General features: G+C 50.4%; 1 protein-coding gene across 12 annotated transcripts in view; it reads left to right on the top strand.

The window, feature by feature from the left end:
- The window catches only part of MROH1 (maestro heat like repeat family member 1), a 57,016-nt gene that overhangs the window by 22,373 nt on the left and 14,299 nt on the right, over positions 1-20,344 (top strand). For 6 of the 12 annotated variants that reach the window (XM_081116534.1, XM_081116545.1, XM_081116544.1 and 3 more), the window contains 19 exons: positions 141-214; positions 1,057-1,179; positions 10,732-10,836; positions 11,050-11,194; positions 11,354-11,394; positions 11,643-11,784; positions 12,100-12,152; positions 12,549-12,656; positions 12,970-13,089; positions 13,345-13,467; positions 14,221-14,367; positions 14,449-14,475; positions 15,475-15,597; positions 15,808-15,887; positions 15,969-16,080; positions 16,191-16,286; positions 16,864-16,968; positions 19,559-19,694; positions 19,800-19,912. In XM_081116534.1, the coding sequence (XP_080972660.1) occupies positions 141-214; positions 1,057-1,179; positions 10,732-10,836; positions 11,050-11,194; positions 11,354-11,394; positions 11,643-11,784; positions 12,100-12,152; positions 12,549-12,656; positions 12,970-13,089; positions 13,345-13,467; positions 14,221-14,367; positions 14,449-14,475; positions 15,475-15,597; positions 15,808-15,887; positions 15,969-16,080; positions 16,191-16,286; positions 16,864-16,968; positions 19,559-19,694; positions 19,800-19,912 (1,973 nt within the window). The remainder of the gene's footprint in view (positions 1-140; positions 215-1,056; positions 1,180-10,731; positions 10,837-11,049; positions 11,195-11,353; positions 11,395-11,642; positions 11,785-12,099; positions 12,153-12,548; positions 12,657-12,969; positions 13,090-13,344; positions 13,468-14,220; positions 14,368-14,448; positions 14,476-15,474; positions 15,598-15,807; positions 15,888-15,968; positions 16,081-16,190; positions 16,287-16,863; positions 16,969-19,558; positions 19,695-19,799; positions 19,913-20,344) is intronic. The other 6 variants (XM_081116540.1, XM_081116535.1, XM_081116541.1 and 3 more) reach the window with 3 other exon arrangements.

A 20,344-nucleotide genomic window follows, 5' to 3' on the forward strand; every position in this document is an offset into this window, starting at 1 on the left:
CTTGTCCCCTGGAGAGAAGTGGTGGGCTTTGCTTGTGTGCTCCCCTCTCCACTCACATGATAGCCACGCTGAGGCCAGACCTGGGTGACAGGGCCTTGGGCCTCAATGGGGAGGCTGAGCCACCTGCTTGTTTCTTGCAGCTGCTCAGATGGAGGTTAAGAAGCCCTTTATCCTGTCCTCCATGAGGCTTCCTCTTCTGGACACCAACAGCAAGGCAAGTCACGGGCCAGCCGAGGTGTACCACCAGCTGGCCAGGGAATGTGGCCAGGCTGGTATCTGCTACCACCCTTGACTTGGAGGCCAGCCCCCTGTCGGCCCTCAGCATCACAGGGGGCACAGCAGTTGTGTTTCTGGGAGTCCCCACATCTTTCTCCTGACACAGTTCCCCCAGGTGTGAAGTTAGGCTCAGGTCCCAACACCACCCTCAGGATCAAGAAATCTCTAGGAGTCCAGAACTCATGAGAGCTGTCACACTCAGTTATGGTTCATTCCAATGAAAAGACAGAGGGCACTCAGCTGTGAATGAGGCATGTGGGGTAGGCCCAGGAGGGTATGATGCCGAACTCCAGTTGTCCTCCCTGTGGAGTTGTGGGCAGTGATGTGACAGCACACAGAGGCTGTCATGCTGGGAACCCCCCACCTGTGTTCAAGGTCTTTAACGGGGCCTTCATCACATAGATCTCAGTCACCAGCCCCTTGGAGGCTGAGCTAAAACGGCATGGTCCTCAGCTCTGGGAAGGGCATACTGATTTTAGCTATTGTGACGTGGCCATACCCTCAGGTGGAGCCACTGAGGGGGGCTGGATGGTAGGCTCAGGACTCCCAGGGGAGTTTGGGTGACAGTTGCCGATTGAGGGACCTCCCCATGAAGGGTGAGACAGAGCAGGGGAGGGGGCAGGAGGAGCACAGCCCCTGGATGTGAGACATCTGTGAGGTGCAGTGAGGAAGATGCAGGTGCTGGTGCATGTGCAGGTGTGGTTAAGGCAGCTGCAGGCAGAGGAAAGGGCGAAATTCATGTGTCCAGAATGAACTGTCCAGGCCTGTCCCTCCATGCAGGTGAAGCGGGCGGTGGTGCAGGTGATCAGCGCCATGGCCCACCACGGCTACCTGGAGCAGCCTGGGGGTGAGGCAATGCTGGAGTATATTGTACAGCAGTGCGCACTGCCCCCCGACATCCAGGTAAGGTGTCTCCCACCACCCACTGGGGCTAGGACCTATCAACTCTTCTGGGGAGCATGGGCACCAGAAAGTGTGCAGCCCCAAGTGGGGGGCAGGTGGGGCAGGCACAGCCTCGGGCTGGTGCCCAGCAGCTCTCTCTAGTGTCAGTAGGGGCCTCTGCACCCCAGTGGTCACTTCCTCAGTGACTGGAGGGGCAGACAGGCACAGGGCTCTCTTTAGGGATTTTCTATTTAAAAAGTTACTAAGAAAATCCCACTTTCTAGAGGGAGAGCAAGGTAGACCCTGGTGAAATAAACAAGCACTATGGGGTGGTCACAACATCCCTGCCACTAGCCTGTGGTGAGCATGGGGCCTCAGTTGCCCTCTTGCTGTAGGCCTGGTCTCTTCAGGTCCACAGAGCAGGTCCACAGAGCTCAGGACCCAGGCATGCATGACAGGGGACCCATGTGCCCCCAAACAGGACATTGGCTTTGATGCTGAAACACGAGTTCAGCCAGAGTGAGGGGGGCTGTGAGTCTGTTCCAAATATCGGCAGGAACCTCTTAAGCAAACCCAGCTGCCTGCTTCTCTCCTCAGCCTTGGGAGGGTGGGTTCCTTGTCAGAGTTGTTAGGCACAACTGGGGAGGATCCAGACTCCCATGGTGGGATATGCTTTTAATTCCTTTTGATAGGGAAGGCTCTGCAATGAATTCTATGATTCCTTGTCAACGTTTTGAATCTGAGGAAATGAGACTTAAATGACTTTGGAGGCAGCAGCTACTTGCTTGGCACACTGCCTGCTGGTGGATCAGGTGGAGATGTGGGTGTTCACTGTGTAGTCTTTCTACATTTGCCCGTGTTTCAAAATGTCCATGCTAAAATGTTTAAAAACAAACCAAAGGACTTGGCTTTGAGACGAGTTGCCTTGGACAGTGGGTCTGACTGCCAAGAGAGATGAGCGGTGGTAGAAGAGGCCGTGCCATGTGCCTGTGCGGGCACGGCCCGTCACTGGGTTGGCGTAGAGGCCAGTGAGCCCCTGAAGGATTCAGGAAGTTAGGTACAAGGGCACTTACTGTTCTGTCTACTTTTCCCCCTCAACTCTCTTCTAAAGTCAGGGTTATGTCCCAGTAGGGCATGGCTCAGTGGTTGAGCATCGACCGAGGATCCAGGGGATTGAGGTTTGATTCCCAGTCAGGGCATATGCCCATGTTCCAGGCTCGATCCCCAGTTGGGGGCGTGCAGGAGGCCGCTGATTAATGACGACTCTCTCATCACTGATGTCTCTATCTCTCCCTCTCCCTTCCTCTCTCTCAAATCAATATATATATATATATATATATATAAATAAATTAAAAAGTAAAGTCAGGGTTATGAAGTGTAGTCTGCATACAGCAAAATGCACCCTTAAAAAAATTTTTTTTTTAATCCTAACCGAGGACATGCTTTTTTTGATTTGAGAGAGAGGAAGGGAAAGGGAGAGAGAGAAATATCGATGGGAGAGTGAAACATTGATTGGTTGCCTCCCATATGGATTGAACCCTCAACCCATGTGTTTTCTGATTGGGAACTGAACCCATGACCTTTCAGTGCATGGGATGGTGCTCCAGCTGAGCCACACAGGCCAGGGCAAAATGTTCCCTTTTAAGTGAGCCATTAAGTTCACAGCCCCGCAGCCGCTACCACATCACATCAGGACACAACATTCCAGCACCCCAGATTCCCTTTGCCTCCATGTGGTCAGCCCTCCTCCACCCCAAGGCCCTGGCCACTGTCATCTATCTTCCATTCCCGAGGGGTATCTTTTCCAGAACATCACCTAAATGGAATCGTGTGGTTCAGAGCCCTTTGAGTCTGCGTTCTTTCTGGTGTGCCCCGTGTTTGAGGTCCTCTGTGTTGTTGCACGGACCAGTTATTCATTTTTATTGCTGGGTCATATTTCGTCGTGTGCTTGCTTGTCCACTCGCCAGTGGAAGGACGTTCGAATCACTTTCAGGTCTGGAATTTATGGTACAGTTTCTACAAGAGTGCTGTGGGTACACCTTGGGCAAATACATGGTGTGATGCTGCTGGACTAATGGACAGAGTATGTTTAACTTCACAAGGAACTTCCAGACCATCTTCCAGAATGGCTGCACTGTTTTGCCCACAGCAACCCACAGGAACACAGTGCCTGTTGTTCCATGTCCTTGTCAGCACTTGGGGCTCTTGGTCAATGTCGTGTTGTTTGTTTTTTAAGCCTTTCTAGCAGGTGGGCATCTCACTGTGGGTCTACTTTGCATTTCCCTGATGACTGTTGATGTTGACTCCTCATGCTCTCACTTGCCATCCACCTGTCTGTTCACAGCCTGCGTGTTTGAACTGGGTTGTGTGTTTTCTTGTTCTTGACTAGTGAGTGTTCTCTTCATATTCTGGGTATAAGGTCTCGGTCAGATTTGTGGTTTGCAAATATGTTCTGACAACTCTGTTGCATGTGTGTCTTTATATTCTTAATGGTGTCTTTCAAAGAGCAGAAGTTTTAGTATTTTAAAAGTTTAGCTAATCGGTTTTTTAATTTATAGATTATATTTTCAGTGTCCTAGCTAGTAAATCCTCGCTTAACCCAATAGTTTTCTCCTATGTCGTCTTCAAGAAGTTTTAAGTTTTACATGTAGGCCCGGCATCCATTTTGAGTTAATTTTTGTTTGACCAAGCTGAGGTCCATTGTTCCTGCTCCACATGTACAAAACACTCTTTTGTCCATACTGCCAACTTGCCTGTGCCTGTTTGTGAAACATCAAGTGATGTTGTGGGCTCTGTATGTTCCACTAGCATGTGTCCTTCTGTGGGTCCCATACTCACGTGTATAGCTTTATGGTACATTTGAGGTCAGGTAGCGAGTCCTCCTGCTGCAGTCTTCTTTTCTAATTGTCTTGGCCATTAGAGTTATAGTACCTTTGCTTTTCCATAAAATTTTAGAATCATCTCTTTGATTTCTACACAAATAAACCTGTTGGAATCATGATTAGAATTGTGTTGAATCTGTAGACAATTTGGGAAGAATTGGTATCTTTATAATATTGTGTCTCCAAATCCATAAAAATGGTACATCTCTACATTTATTTATGTCTTCTTTGATTTCTTTCATTGGGATTTGGTAATTTTTAGCATATAGGTTCTGTACACATTTTGTTAGATTTGTAACTATTTTATTTTTAGTGGTATTGTGGTTTTTTGGGGGGGTTTTTTGTTTGTTTTTTTAAAAATATATCTTTATTAACTTCAGAGAGAGAAGAGGAGAGAGAGAGATAGAAACATCAATGAGGAGAGTCATTGATCAGCTGCAGTCCACAACCCAGGCATGTGCCCTGACCGGGGATCGAACCCTGATCGCCTAGATCCTAGGTCGATGCTCAGCCGCTGAGCCAGGCCTGGCTGGGCCTTTTCGTGGTATTGTAATAGTATAGTTTTGTTCATTTCAGTCTCCAGTTCATTACTAGTGAATAGAAACACAGTAGATTTTTTGCATATTGACATTGTATCCTGTGGCCTTGCTTTTTATAGATTCTTTGGGATCTTCTCCGTAGAACATCATGTCTTCTCATAGAGAGTCCTGCTCTTCCTTTCCAATCTGATGCTTTTTACTTTTTTTCTTGCCTCATTGCATTGCCCAGAGCCTCCTGTACAGTGCTGACTATGACTGGTGAGATTAGACGCCCTTGCTTTATCCCCATTCTAAGGGGAACACATTTCATCTTTTACTATTAAACTTGAGCTCTTTCCAGATATTGGCTATTGTGAATTGCGATGCTATGAACATAGGGGTGCGTAAGTTCTTTGTGATTAGTGTTTCAGGATCCTTAGGATATATTCCTAGGAGTGGGATCACTGGGTCAAATGGCTGTTGCATATTTAACTTTTTGAGGAGCCTCCATACTGTTTTCCATAGTGGCTGCACCAGTCTGCATTCCCACCAGCAGTGCACCAGGGTTTCCCTTTCTCCACACCCTCGCCAATACTTGTGTGTTGATTTGTTGATGGAGCCATTCTGACAGGTGTGAGGTGATACCTCATTGTGGTTTTAATTTGCACCTCTCTGATGATTAGCGACGTTGAGCATTTTCTCATATGTCTCTTGGCCATCCGTATGTCCTCTTTGGAGAAGTGTCTATTCAAGTCCTTTGCCCATTTCTTAATTGGGTTGTTTGTCTTCCTTTTGTTAAGTTTTATGAGTTCCTTATATATTTTGGATATTAACCCTTTATCAGATGTGTCCTTGGCAAATATGTTCTCCCATACAGTGGGCTCCCTTTTTGTTTTATTGATGGTTTCTTTTGCTGTGCAGGAGCTTTTTATTTTGATGCTCCCATTTGTTTGTTTTCTCCTTTGTTTCTCTTGCCCTAGGAGATGGATCAGCAAACATATTGCTACAAGAGATGTCTGAGATTTTGTTGCCTGTGTTTTCTTCTAGGATTTTTATGGTTTCACATCTTACATTTAAGTCTTTCATCCATTTTGAGTTTATTTTTGTGTATGGTGTAAGTTGGTGATCTAGTTTCATTTTTTTGCATGTACCTGTCCAATTTTCCCAGCACCATTTATTGAAGAGACTGTCTTTACTCCATTGTATGCTCTTGCCTCCTTTGCCAAATATTAATTGAGAGTAATGGCTTGTATCAATTTCTGGGTTCTCTGTTCTATTTCACTGATTTTTGTCTGTCCTTGTGCCAGTACCAGGCTGTTTTGATTACAGTTGCTTTGTAGTATAACTTGATATCTGGTGTTGTGATCCCAACAACTTTGTTCTAATTTCTCAAGATTGCTGAAGCTATTCTGGGTCTTTTTTGTTTCCATATAAATTTTTGAAGTGTTTGTTCTAGATCTGTGAAATATGCTGTTGCTATTTTAATAGGGATTGCATTAAACTTATAGATTGCTTTGGGTAGTATGAACATTTTAATGATGTTAATTCTTCCACTCCATGAACATGGCATATTCTTCCACTTGTTTACATCTTCCTCTATCTCTTTTTTCAGTGTCCTGTAGTTTTCAGTGTCCAGAGTACAGGTCCTTTACCTTCTTGGTTAAGTTTATTTCTAAGTATCTTTAATTTTTTTGTTGCAATGGTAAATGGGATTTTTTTTTTTTTTTTAGCTTTCTGAGATCATTGTTGGTGTATAAAAATGCCATCCATTTCTGGGTGTTTATTTTGTTTTTTATGTCTTTATTGATTTCAGAGAGAGGAAGGGAGAGGGAGAGACAGTGACAGAAACATCAATGATGAGAGAATCATTGATCGGCTGCCTCTTGCACACCCCCCACTGGGGATAGAGCCCACAACCTGGGCATGTGCCCTGACCTGGAATTGAACCGCGATCTTCTGGATCCTAGGTTGATGCTCAACCACTGAGCCACGCTGGCCAGGCTCTGGGTGTTAATTTTGTATCCTGCTACCTTGCCGAATTCATTTATTAAATCTAGTAGTTTTTGGATAGAGTCTTTAGGATTTTCTACGTACCATATCATGTCATCTGCAAATAATTTGGATGTCTTTTATGTTTTCTTCTTGTCTGATCACTTTGGCTAGAACTTCCAGTACTATGATGAATAATAGTGCTGAAAGTGGACACCCCTGTCTTGTTCCTGTTCTTAGGAGAAATTATTTTAGTTTTTGCCCATTGAGTATGATGTTGGCTATAGGTTTGTCATATGTGGTCTATGTTATGTTGAGGTAAGTTCCCTCTATTCCCACTTCGCTGAGAGTTTTTATCAAAAATGGATGCTGGATTTTGTCTAATGCTTTTTCTGTGTCTGTTGATACGATCATGTGATTTTTGTATTTCAGTTTGTTTATGTGATGTATCACATTTATTGTTTTGCGAATATTATACCAGCCTTGCATCCCTGGAATAAATCCCACTTGGTCATGGTGTATGACCTTTTTAATATATTGCTGGATCCTATTTGCTAATATTTTGTTGAGGATTTTAGAATCTATGTTCATCAGGGATTTTGGCCTGTAATTCTCTTTCTTTCTAGTGTCTTTATCTGGTCTTAGAATTAAGCTAATGCTGGCCTTGTAAGAAGAGCTTGGAAGTGTTCCTCCCTCTTGGATTTTCTGGAAAAATTTGAGGAGGGTAGGTGTTAGTTCTTCTTTGAATGTTTGGTAAAACTCCCCTGTGAAGCCATCTGGTCCAGGGTTTTTGTGTGCTGGGAGGTTTTCTATTCCTGCTTCAGCTTCATCAGCAGTTATTGGCCTATTCAGGTTTTCTGACTCTTCCTTGATTCAGCTTTGGAAGGTTGTATGTTTCTAGGAATTTGTCCATTTCATCCAGGTTATCCAGCTTGGTGGCATATAGTTGCTCATAGTATTTTCTTATGATCCTTTGTATTTCCGCGGGGTCAATTGTTACTTCCCCTCTTTCGTTTCTGATTTTGTTTACTTGGGTCCTCTCTCTTTGTTTCTTGATGAGTCTGGCTAAGGTTCATCAATCTTCTTTATCTTTTCAAAGAACCAGCTCTTGGTTTCATGGATCTGTTGTATTGTTTTTTAGTCTCTAGGTTATTTATTTCCACTCTGACTTTTATTATTTCCTTCCTTCTACTTGCTCTGGGCTTTTCTTGCTCTTCTCTTTCTAAATCTTTAAATTATAGGATTAGATGGTTTATTAGAAGTTTTTCTTGCTTTTTGAGGGAGGCCTGCAGTGCTATGAACTTCCCTCTCAGGACTTCTCTCACTGTGTCCTATAGATTTTGGGTTGTTTTCTGTTCATTTTCATTTGTTCCCAGGAGGGTTTTTATTTCTTCCTTGACCTCATTGGTAACCCATTCATTGTTTAATAACATGCTGTTTAGCCTCCATGTGTTTGAATGGTTTTTAGTGTTTTTATTGTAATTGATTTCTAATTTCTTGTCATTGTGGTCCGAGAAGATGCTTGATATGATTTATGTCTTCTTGAACTTGTTTTGTGACCTAACATGTGGTCTATCTTTGGGAATATCTATTTTTTAGAAGAATGTATGTTGTACAGCTTTGGGATGAAATGTTCTGTAAACGTCAAATCCATCTGATCTCTTGTGTCATTTAGGGTCACTGTTTCATTGTTGATTCTTTGTCTAGAAGATCTATCCAATGATGTCAGTGGGGTGTTAAAGTCCCCAACTATGACTGTATTGCTCTCAATCTCTCCCTTAAAGTCCTCCAGAAGTTTTTTAAAAATAAACTTAGGTGCTCCTATATTGGGTGCATATATGCTTATTAGGGTTATATCCTCCTGTAGGTTTGATCCCTTTAGTATTGTGTAGTGACCTTTCTTGTCTCTCCTTGTGGTCTTCATTTTGAAGTCTGCTTTTTCAGATATGAGTATTGCTACCCCAGCTTTTTTAAAATTTCCATTTGCATTAAAAAAATTTTCCATCCCTTCACTCTCATCCTATGTGAGTCTTTTGTTCTGAGGTGGGTCTCTTGTAGACAGCATATATTTGGGTCATGTTTTCTTATCCATTCAGCTACCCTATGTCCTTTGATTGGAGCATTTAATCCATTTCCATTTAAGGTTATTATTGATAGGTGCTTATTTATTGCTATTTTATTTCTTTATGCCTATGTTTCTCTCTCTATTTCTACTTTCTTATTATAGCAGTCCCTTTAACATTTCCTGCAATGCTGGTTTGATGGTGATAAACTCCTTTAGCCTTTTTTTGTCTGGGAAGCTCTTTATTTCACCATCTATGTTGAATGATAGCCTTGCTGGATAGAGTAGTCTTGGTTTCAGATCCTTGTTTTGCATTGCCTTGAATACTTCATACCATTCCCTTCTGGCCTGTAGAGTTTCTGATGTGAAGTCAGCTGACAGCCTTATGAGAGTTCCTTTGTAGGTAACAGATTGCTTTTCTCTACCTGCCTTTAATATTCTTTCTTTGTCTTGAATTTTTGGCATTTTATTTATGATATGTCTGGGCATGGGCCTCTTTAGGTTCTTGCTTGACACTCTTTGTGCCTCCTGAACTTGTGTGACTTTTTCCTTGATCAGGTTAGGAAAGTTTTCTGCCATTATTTCTTCAAACAAATTCTCTATCCCTTGCCTATTCTCTTGCCCTTCTGGTACTCCCATAATGTGAACATTGTTATATTTCATGTTGTTCCACAGCTCCCTTAGACTGTCCTCCTGTTTTATCATTGTTTTTTTTCTTTTGGAATCTCTGATTGAGTGATTTTTTTCTCTACCCTGTCTTCTAATTCCCTGATCCGTTCCTCAGCTTCCACTAATCTTCTGTTTAATCCTTCTAATGTTTCTTTTATTTCTTCTATGTCATTCTTAATTTCCTTCATAGTTTCCATACCTTTATTCATGTTGCGCATTCTTACAGTCAGTATTCTGAACTCTATATCTAATAGGTTGCTTATCTCCATTTCATTTAGCTCTACTTCTGGAGACTTCTCTTGTTTTTTCATTTGGGGCTTGTTTTCTTTTGTCTCCCCATTTTGGCTGCCTATTTGGGTTTGTTTCTATGGATTAGGTAGATATGCCAGGAATCTCAGTCTTTTTGGATGGTCTCTGGATACAGGCCAATGTCAGACAGTGTTTGTGACCGGCCTTGACTTCCCTGTTTGGAGCTATCAGCAACCCACAGCTTGTGGTCCCCTCTGCTGGTGCTGGGTGCATTCAGACATTACCAAGATGCGCACTACAGCCTACTTTTCCAAGGCCCTGGTCCAGAAGCAGGTTAGGCAAAGACTCTATTTTTATTTTTAAAAAATGTTTTTATTGATTTTTCAGAGAGAGGAAGGGAGAGGGAGAGAGAGATAGAAACATCAGTGATGAGAGAGAATCATCAATCGGCTGTCTCCTGCATACCCTCTACTAAGGATTCAGCCTGCAACTCAGGCATGGGCCCTGACCAGGAATCAAACCCTGATCTCCTGGTTCATAGTTCATGCTTGATCACTGAGCTACACCAGCCAGACTATTTGGTATACTTTTAGAGTGAGCTTTAAAAGTTGTTATTCAAGGCCTAAGTATCTGTAGTTTTTCTAATGGGCTTTGATTTCTAAGTGAGAAGTGTTAATAATCTCCACAGTCAGTGCAGTTTCTCTGTGAAGTGCTGGTATTTCAAATAATGAGCAGGAGGCCAGGCAAATCCTTTAGAAAACTGGTCATTTTCTTGCTTGTAACCTTTCCAGGAACGCCGCTTACTGTCTCCAGGTTCTAGTCTGTTCTTGGTGAAAGTGGGAGTCTTCTCAGGTAGTTTTGTCTGCAGGAAGGCCCTCGCATTTCTGCAGGTGTCAGCATTGCCGGAGTCAGGGATGAAGTTACTTGTCAGGCAGTCAGTGGCTTACAGGAAATTCTAAGAGTTTCCTTTACTTTGGAGACTAAACCTAAGCCAGGTGAGCCTGCTTTCTTGGGCGATTTTAGCACAGACTGTATTTCCTGTCCGTGGTAGATGACATGGGTGTCGCTTCAGTGGTGGCTGGGCAGGGTCTTTCCAGTCCCCATACAGGCTGTGTTCTCAGGGCCCAAAGCCCACGACCTTGGGTAGCCTTGGAGAACGGCGCATGCCCTGTGGTGCTCCATGTGCTCCTTCCCCCGCCCCCAGCCTCAGAAGCCCGGCAATGGGGAGGAGCCCCCGGCCGACAGCGTGCGTGACATTAGCATTAGTACCCTCTACTTGGTCAGCACCACTGTGGACAGAATGAACAATGTGAGTGTGCAGCCCTGCCCCTGCCCCTGCCCCTGCCCCTGCCCCTGCCTTGTGAGTGACCACACCCTTCCTGGCCCCTCAGCCGAGTGCCTACTAAACTGGGCAAACCTTCTAGAACACTGCAGTGCCAGTGGGGTGGGGTGGGTGAGATCCTCTCCGAGGCTGTCACCCTTGCAGCCGCACTACTGAGACAGACCATGGCACTGCCCCCAGGTCCTCTGGCCATACCTGCTCGAGTTCCTCACCCCTGTGCGCTTCACCGGGGCTCTGACCCCGCTCTGCAGGAGCCTGGTGCACTTGGCCCAGAAGAGGCAGGAGGCGGGAGCTGATGCCCTCCTCATCCAGTATGATGGCAGCGGTGAGTCCCCAGACCCTGACTCAGCCCGGATCCTACCCCCAACCCCTGACCACGCCGTGTGGCCACCCTTCCAGGCCCTTTCCCTTATTAGCCCCGTCCCTGCACCCCATCCTGCCCCACACCAGGTGGTGGCTCCTGAGAATCTTGTCTTGTTTGCAGTGACCCTGCCATCTCCTTATGCCATAGCCACGAGGCTTCTGGTAAGTGGTGCGGCACCCTGCGAAGGACGTCAGGAAAGGAGTGGGCTCTCCCCTCTGTCCCTGGGTCCCGTTCCTCCCCCTATCACAATGCAGGAAAGGACACTGCCTCTCAGTGGGGCCCAGTTAGGCACTCCCATTTGGATATTGGCTAGCTTGTTGTCTTGGAGGGCTCTTTGCCTCCACCCCAGCACCTCGTGGGTGGTCTTGTGGTCCAGCATGAGCGCGAGCTCCCATCTGTGCCTCCGCAGACCGTGTCTTCACGCCCCTACCTGGGGGATGGCCGAGGGGCAGCCTCACTGTGCCTCCTGAACGTCCTGCATCGGGATATCCACCCTTTGCTGGGTCAGCGGTGGGCAACAACCATCCCCCTCCTGCTGGAGTACCTGGACGGTGAGGCCCCAGGAGGTGGGCAGGCACCACCCCATTGTACCTGTCAGGACAGCACCAGGGTTTTGTAAGTGGGAAGAAGTGGCCTCCACTGTGGTTCAGGAAGGGTCTAGACAACAGGTCAAAGGTGCTCTTGCTGGTGCCACTTGGGAGCACCTGGGGTGTGGGCCCACTCTGGGTTTCCTTTGTGCTCTGGAAGATGGGATGGGACCTGGGCCAGGAGGGGGCTGCTGAGTGGGGCTGGACTGGGTACTCTGCACACTCCACTGTTGTCGGTTGTGATAGGCCTGCCAGGCTGACTGGTGACTGTCATTTCAGAACATACTGAGGAAACCTTGTCCCAGAAGGAATGGGAGGAAAAGCTGCTGATGGTGAGAGAAGGGAGAAGAGACTGAGGAGTAGCCTGGCCTGGGTGGGGAGAGCTTCGGGGGCTCTACCTTTCTAGCCTGACCTAGTGGCACGGCTGGGGGAGGGACAGGTGGGTGTCTCTGGAGTGAGGACTATCTGCCCTCACAGATTGCCCACCCTGCTGTGACAGCCAGATTACAGGGGCTTTGAGCTGCCCTGACCATGGCAACCTCTGTTGTGTCCATTGCCTAGCCCAGAGCTGTCTGCATCCCTAACCCATTGCATACCTGCCTGGACTCAAAGGTCACCCACCGTTCAGAGCCATGGCACAGAACCACCCTGAGGTCACTGTTTGACAGCCCTGGGCCTTGACCCGTGGAGGCTGAGTTCCCAGCCCTCACTGCTGCTCCTGTCCGCAGTTCCTTCGAGACAGCCTTCCTGTTGTGTCTGACAACACATGGATCTGCCAGCTGAGTCTAGAGATGTGCAAGCAGCTACCCTGCTACAACGAGACACCCCAGGAGAAGGTCCCAGGAGCCCCAGAAGAAAGTGGGGGGATAGCTTGCTGAGGTTTCTGGGCATGGTCCTTAGGCCCAAATTCCTGTGCTTTGATTCTCTGTCACTGGCTGCTTGAGCCTATCTCTGGTGGCCCTTGTGACTCTGGCAGAGCCAGGAAAAGAAGGCCTGTGAGCCACCTCATAGTGGCTAGTGCCTGGGAGATTCCCTCTCATGTAGTAGCCAGTACCATGGGTTCCTGACAGTCCCTCCCACATCGGGCTGGCAGTGCTGGGCCTCCCTCCACTGGGCATCAGCACAGCATGCTCCCTGGCTTTGCTGCAGAACTTCCTGTATAAATGCGTGGGGACCACCCTGGGTGCTGCTTCCAGTAAGGACGTGGTGAGGAAACTTCTGCAGGAGCTGCTGGAAACGGCCAGATACCAGGAGGAGGCTGAGCGTGAGGTGCCAGCACCTGCCCCCACCCCCCATGTTCAGGAATCCCTAGACCCACAGCTGGCTTATAGTGCTCAGTGTCTTCAGGCACTGAGCCAGCATGAGTATGTGTGCATACGTGTGTGCTGTGCACAGGTGCAGCAATGTGGTGTGTGCACGTGTGTGCACTGTGCATTCATAATGCATGATCCTTCTGTATCTGCCCGCACACCTGCCGCTGTGCCTGTCCCCTCCCCAGCGTGAGTGCCCCGTGTGCTTCCCCAGGGCCTGGCCTGTTGCTTTGGGATCTGTGCCATCTCCCACATGGATGACACCCTGGCCCAGCTGGAAGACTTCGTGAGGTCAGATGTGTTCAGAAAATCCATCGGCATTTTCAACATTTTTAAGGTATAGCAGTCAGGCTGGGGAGGAGGTCTAGTGGGACTGGCCTGGGTTCTGAGATCCTGGGGGTGGGTGGGCATCCTGGGCTCAGGGTGCCCTGCAGGCTGGGGATGGGGTGGGGAGCTGCATCCAGTCTCTGCTTCCTTGTGGGCCAGGCTACTGAGTGTGGGCTCCCTCCCAGCTGGTGACAAGGGGCATGCAGCCCTCCTCCCCCAGTCTGGGCAGCAGGGATGGGAGCTGCCTCCTCTGCTCTCCCATCTACCGGCTGTTTGTCATCTGCCCCCTGGTGGCCGGTGGAGGCTGCATTCTTGCCAAAGTCCATTTCAGGAGAGCTGTGTGCCCTTGTCCCTCCCTGTTTTGTCTCCCAGTGCCTGTCCCAGTCACAGAATCTCAGGGTTGGAATGGGTGTGCAGGACCGGCGCACACTTTTGTGTATGCAGGTGTGAGCAGGCCCTGAATACGGAGGGACCCTGGCTCGGCTCCGCAGATCTTCCTCCTGCTTGACACTCCCTCCTTAGTCTCCTACTTAGACCTTTGGTCTCTGTCCCTTGGTCCCCAAAGAGCCTAAGTGTGGCTTGTCCTGCTGTCCCCAATGGAGGGACTCTCCCTGGGATTGAGTGTCGTTGAGTTAAGTCTCTGATGTTGCTGGCAGCTCTGCCAGCTTCCAGAGGGACTTGGGGGTTGCATGGGGGGCCTCCTATGTGTGGGGGTGGGGTTAACTGTGTGATTGAGTCCTGCTACCCCCCACTCCCACCTCAGGATCGGAGTGATAACGACATAGAGAAAGTGAAGGGCACCCTGATTCTGTGCTATGGGCACGTGGCTGCACAGGCCCCCCGAGAGCTGGTGCTGGCCAGGGCAGAGCCCGACATCCTGCGGAACATGTTTCAGTGCTTCAGCACCAAGGTGGGCTCCTGGGCCAGCATGGGGGGAGGGCGCCAATGCCACCACCTCACGTTTTAATGCCTCTCACTTTTTGTTGTTCAGGTTCTGGGAATAAAGGTAGAGACCAAGGTACAGTGTATAGGAGATAAGCACGGACTATGCTTTTCTCTCTCTGTTGGGCTGGGATGAGCTTCAGGGGCAGGAGCCAGGGGGGTGCTCTCTGGGCTCCCTGGTCCTTGTCCATGGGGACAGCCTCTCCCCTGTTCTGACCTGGGCTCCGGGTGGTGGGTGGGAAGAAGGGGGGCCTCCTGCCACTTCAGCCACAGCGGCAGGTTTGGTGGCAGGTTTGCAGAGAGCTGTGGGCTGCAGTCCCTCCTGGCTCTGCGCCCTGATGCTCATAGGGCTGACCTCTCTGTGATTCCTGGGAAGGGGCTGAGTTCTAAAGCCAGTGACTGTGGCCTCTGGCCTCACTAACATGTTTCCTCTCTGGAACCTCTGTCACTAACCTGGACCTAAACCTAACTCTGGCACTAAGCCCCTCTCTGCGACCATCAGCCCTCCCCTTGAGGACAGATCCTCTGGTCCTCTGGGGTTGGCCGGGGGAGGGGCTGTCCTGAGAGTTGTCTTCCCCCACCCACTCTGAGCCCATTCGAGTAGCAGGGACAAGGCACTATCCATGTCCCCCAGACAGCTGTCCTCACCGTCTTCCCCAAACCCCCAGAGGCCAAGTTGCAGGGACAGGCAGGAGGCAGCCCCACTCTGCTGGGGCTCTTCTTGGGTCTCCTTCCTTCTTCCACCTTGGGGGACCCTTCCAGCCACACCCCAGGGTGCAGGGGACACGGGGATAGAGTGCGCCATCTGCCTGCAGTTGTCCGCCCAAGGCCATGACCCAGGGACCCCAGGGGCTGTGCCAGGCAGAGAGCTGAGTGCCTCAAGGTTCCTTCACGGGAGGCCTCTTAGTCCTTGTGGCTTTGACGAACAGGGGGCATGTGGTCTGGCCTCTTGCTGTGGGCAGCCACCCATTCTGGGCTCAGCCCCATGGGCCAAGAGGCAGTGGCCGCCACCTTAGGGCAGAGCTGCGTTGGGGAGTGGTTATTGGCAGTCTCCTGCAGCCCGCTGTCCCTGCAGGACCCAGCCCTGCAGCTGTGCCTCGTCCAGAGCGTGTGCATGGTGTGCCAGGCGCTCTGCAGCAGCACAGAGGCCGGTGCCTTCCACTTCTCGCGGAAGGCAGAGCTGGTGGCCCAGATGATGGTGAGGATGGCAGGGCCTGGTGGGTCCTGGGGTGGCTGGAGGGCACTGACAGACGAGAGGAGGTGGGCCTGGGGAGGTCGGGGCACGTGCAGCGAGGGCCCCAGCACCTACTTGGCATCGAGCTTGACCAGAAGCCTTCACCTGATGGGAGCCTGAAGGGGAGGAGAGCTGGTGTTTTGGCCCAGGGCTGAGTCATGTGCTACCCCCTAGGACTTCATCAAGGCGGAGCCCCCAGACTCCCTGCGGACACCCATTCGGAAGAAGGCCATGCTCGCCTGCACCCACCTGGTGTATCCTTTCCTCCAGACACAGCTCCTGGGGTGAGGGTACTGGGGCAGCTAGACAGGCCCAGCCCTTAACTCGCAGCTCAGCTCCCTGGAGCCAGAGCTGGAACAACAGGCACGGACGGACATGGTCCACGGCTGTCTGCACAGCATCATGGCCGTGCTGCCCGAGCCTGACAGGGAAGATGGCTCCCGGGAGGTATCTCCGCGTGCCCTCACCCCCTGCCCGTGTCCATGGGGGGCAGAGAAGAGCCTGCTGTGGGTGGTAGGGTCACCAGTGGGGCTGGCGCCTCTTTTCCTCCCTTCTAGTCCCTGTTCCTGGACACCATGCATGCCCTTGAGGATCTGCTTAGGAGCATCCTTCAGCGGAACATGACCCCCCAGGGCCTGCAGATCATGGTGGAGGTGTGCAGCGGGTGTGCACTGCCCAGGCCGGGGGTGGGGGGGCACCTGGCAGCCAGCCCACGTTTATGTCTCAGGGCCCTCCTTGCCCTGGGGCAACACAGGGGCTGTTTGGTGCTTTCTGCAATGCAGAGTCTGTAGGCAGGTATGCAGATTGGGGTGGGTCCTCACCCAAGTGGGGCCTGGAGCCTGTTCCCGTGTTTCCTTCATCTTGTGGTGCTGGAATGCAGAGACCCTGCAGGAGCCCCAGATGTTAGCTTCTGATTATCTGGGGCTATCAGGACAGCGGGATGGGCAGGTGGTCGTCATGCTATCTCCCTCCCTGGGAACACCTGGTACCTCTATAGGCCCAGCTTGCTCTGGGTCCACCTGGGGTGGCCATGTGTATGATCCAGGCCAGCAGGACAGAGACAGGGCAACGGTGTGCTGCAATGGTGGTGACCCACCCGATCTGGCCCACTAGCCCCCGAAGCTTGGAAGGGTGGCCTGACAGGGACACTGACCTGCCCACGGTGTACAGGCTCCCGCCTCCTGGGCTGTTCCCAAGCTGGCACCTGTGTGAAGCCCCCCTCTTCCCTAGCACCTGAGCCCATGGATCAAGTCCCCTCGGGGCTATGAGCGGGCGAGGGCGCTTGGCCTGAGTGCCTGCCTGCTGCAGTTCTTCCTGGAGCATCTACATGTCAGTGTGAGTAACAGGTGGTGACCGCACAGCTGCCCCCCCCCCCCTTCCTGGCCATCCCATTCCCAAATCCCATGCTTGGTGACTGATGTTTGCTGCCCTCACATCACAAAGTGCCCATCAGGCTTTCTTGCTGTCTTTGGTCCACCTCCTGGGCTCATCCCACATTCCAGAGAGTGTCCATGCTCCTTCTTAAGGCAGGGACAGAGGGCCAGTCAGGGCCAGGAGTGTCCTCAGGGCTGGCCACTCAGAGTTCAGTCTGACAGGCAACTTTATCATTTGGAGCTCATGCATCAGTCAGGACTGATTTGTGTTATGTTCCCCAAGGGAGGGAAAGTGTGCTGGGGAGCAGGCATGAGGAGGAAATGAGAGCATTGGAGGTGGAAGCAGCAGTTTGGGCAGAGACGGAGCCTGGCCACACAGAATGTTGTGGAAAAGGCAGACAGATACTAGGGGAGGTCAGAACTTGCCCCAAGAGCTACAGGGGTGTGTGTTTTAATGTTCAGTAAGACTTCAGTGCCTACCCTATGCTCTTCCAGAATTCCACAGATGTCCTTACAAGGCCATTAATCCAGGTGGTTTGGGGTCCATGTGACACAGCCCTGACATTCTCATTGTGGTTGTGATGGGATCCATGGACTAAGGAGTTGAGCCAGCAGCGTCTGTGAGGATGGGTGTTTCCGGGCTTTCACAGGGGTGGTTGTGTTTGTCAGTGTAACTCTTTCTTCAACTGAACCTAATTACTACTTATCGCTGGTATGGGGGAAACTGGATTTTTGGATACTTAGTAACTGGCTGGTTTACAAGACTCCTTTGTTATTTCTAATGAGCTTTCTAATGAGTTTCCTTGTGCTTTTCAGATACACAGGCACATAGTTTACAGATGTTGGGGACTTGGGCTTTTCTCCTAATACTTTTACCTGAGTCCCTTCTTCATTTAGCACTTTGGGAACACAACCAGGGTCAGTCCCGCTTTGGGTAGTTTTGATGCTGAGCAGAGGCTTCACCTGCAGGGCCATGTTTACTTTTTCTCATGTTCAGCAGCACCCTGTTCGGTTTTTTTGTTGTTTGTTTGTTTTTGTTTTTTTAAAAATATATCTTTATTGACTTCAGAGAGAGGAAAGGCGGGGGAGAGAGTGAGATAGAAACATCAATGATGAGAGAGTCATTGATCGGCTGCAGCCCACAACCTGGGCATGTGCCCTGACCAGGAATCGAACCCCGATCGCCTGGATCCTAGGTCGATGCTCAACCGCTGAGCCACGCCTGGCTGGGCACCCTGTTTGTTTTAATGAGACTTTTATTTTTGAATGTATTGATTTGAGAGACAGAGACATGGATTTGTTGTTCCACTCATTTTTGCATCATTGATGGATTCTTTTTTTATATATATATCTTTATTGATTTCAGAGAGAGGAAAGGAGAGGGAGAGAGAGACAGAAACATCAATGATGAGAGAGTCATTGATTGAGCCCGCATGTGCCCTGACTGGGAATCGAACCCCGATCACCTGGATCCCAGGTCGACGCTCAACCGCTGAGCCACGCCCGGCCGGGTGATGGATTCTTGTATGTACCCTGACCAGGGATGGAACCTGCAGCCTTGGCATATTGGGACGATTCTCTAACCAACTGATTTACCTGGCCAGGGCTTTAATGAGGACTTTTGTCAGGAGCACAGACTAGATGTTGTCAGATGTCTTTTTTTCATCTATCAGGATGGCTGTAGGCATTTTCTCTTGGTGTTTGACTATTTCTAAAAATGTACCCAAACTTTCATTCTTTATGTGGCCAGATCTTCCATGTGTCTCCCAATAGCTCTTGCCTTCTGTGCCCTCATGAACGGGCTTTTACCACTCAGATTTTCTCGTGGTCGGTCTTCACAGGACCCTGATCCAACTCGAGTTTGTCTTTGTGTCAAGTTTGTCCGACCTGGCTAAGACAAACAGCACCTTCTCCTCAGGGTCCTTTTCCCAACACTCTAGCCTCCTGTTAATCCCCACGCTGATTACCCCAGATCCAGGGTGGGAGCAGTGGGGGCAGGAAGGCTGAGGGGTGTGAGGTGGGGTGGTAACTGGTGTTGAAAGGTGCGGGGCAGGAGGACGCAAGGCTCAGTATTTGAGGAGAGAAGAAAGGGCTCTGAAAAAACAGGACCAAGACCCAGTGACGATGAAAGGGGGGGGTCTCATGCAGTTTCTGTCACCTGATGGGATTTGCCTTCTGAGGGAGGGGGCTTCCCATGGGGGTTGGTGGAATCAGCTGAGCCTTGCCTCCTCTGCTGGCTATGGGGGCTCCATCTTTGCCTCCTGATCAGCCCCCAGCATACACATGCCAGCCAGCCTGACAGGTGTCCCCTCTTAGGGACCCCAGGAGACTGCTCATGGTCAGAGCTGAGCCGGGTGGAGCCAACACTGGGGGTAGCAGGGTCTCCCCTGCAGGGGACAGGCCTCAATGGGGCCATGCTGGCCACAGGGTTTATATCTGGGTCCCAGTGGTACAGCGGCACCTGCCCGTTCCCACATCCCCAGAACCCCAGCTTCCCTCTCTGGCCATCCTCCCCAGCCTCCCCAAAGCACTTCCTACCCCCTCCTCTCCAGGCCCTGGTGCCCTTCCACAACCTGGGCCTTCTCGTCGGCCTCTTCTCCCCACGGTGTGCGGACCTGTGGCCTGCCACCCGCCAGGAGGCCGTGAGCTGTGTCTACTCTCTGCTCTACCTCCAGCTGGGCTATGAGGGTGAGCCTCTGGCTGGGAGAGGTGCTGGAGGGGTGAGGAGCAGAACCGGGGCCCCAGGTGGCCAGGGAGGCCCTGCCCAGCTCCACACTCCCTCCTGCCTCGCAGGTTTCTCCCGTGACTACCGGGATGACGTGGCTGAGCAACTCCTCACCCTCAAAGACGGCCTTGTTCACCCGGACCCTGCTGTCCTCTTCCACAGCTGCTACAGCATAGCTCAGGTACCTGCAAGGCAGTCCACAGAGGGGAGAAGGTCGCTGTCTGGGCTGAGAGAAACTCTTGCAGGAACACCTTGCGTCTCATGGGTCCTGCAGGGCACTGGGATGGGGTGCAGCCTGGGGCCAGTGGGGTGGGGCACAGGGATGGGAGCACAGCAGGTTTCATTCAGAGAATTAGCTGTGTGGCACCACCTCTGCCCAGCACCACTTCTGTCACCCTCCTGACTCCCAGGGTTGAGAAAGCTGCCCCTGGTCCACCCCATGAGCCCCCAAGCCAGGGCAGTTCTGTTATTCCATTTGGTGTTGGAAATAGCATCTCGAGGCTTTCTCTCCTCAGAAGCAGGAAGGGAAGGGGATAAGCAGGGCCTGTTTTATGGGGACTTGGATGCTGGAAGGCAAAGACCCCGACCTCGGGAGTTCTCAGCGGAGCAGGAA

The sequence above is a fragment of the Miniopterus schreibersii genome (genome assembly GCF_964146895.1).
Source record: "Miniopterus schreibersii genome assembly, chromosome: 17".
Classification (NCBI taxonomy): domain Eukaryota; kingdom Metazoa; phylum Chordata; class Mammalia; order Chiroptera; family Miniopteridae; genus Miniopterus; species Miniopterus schreibersii.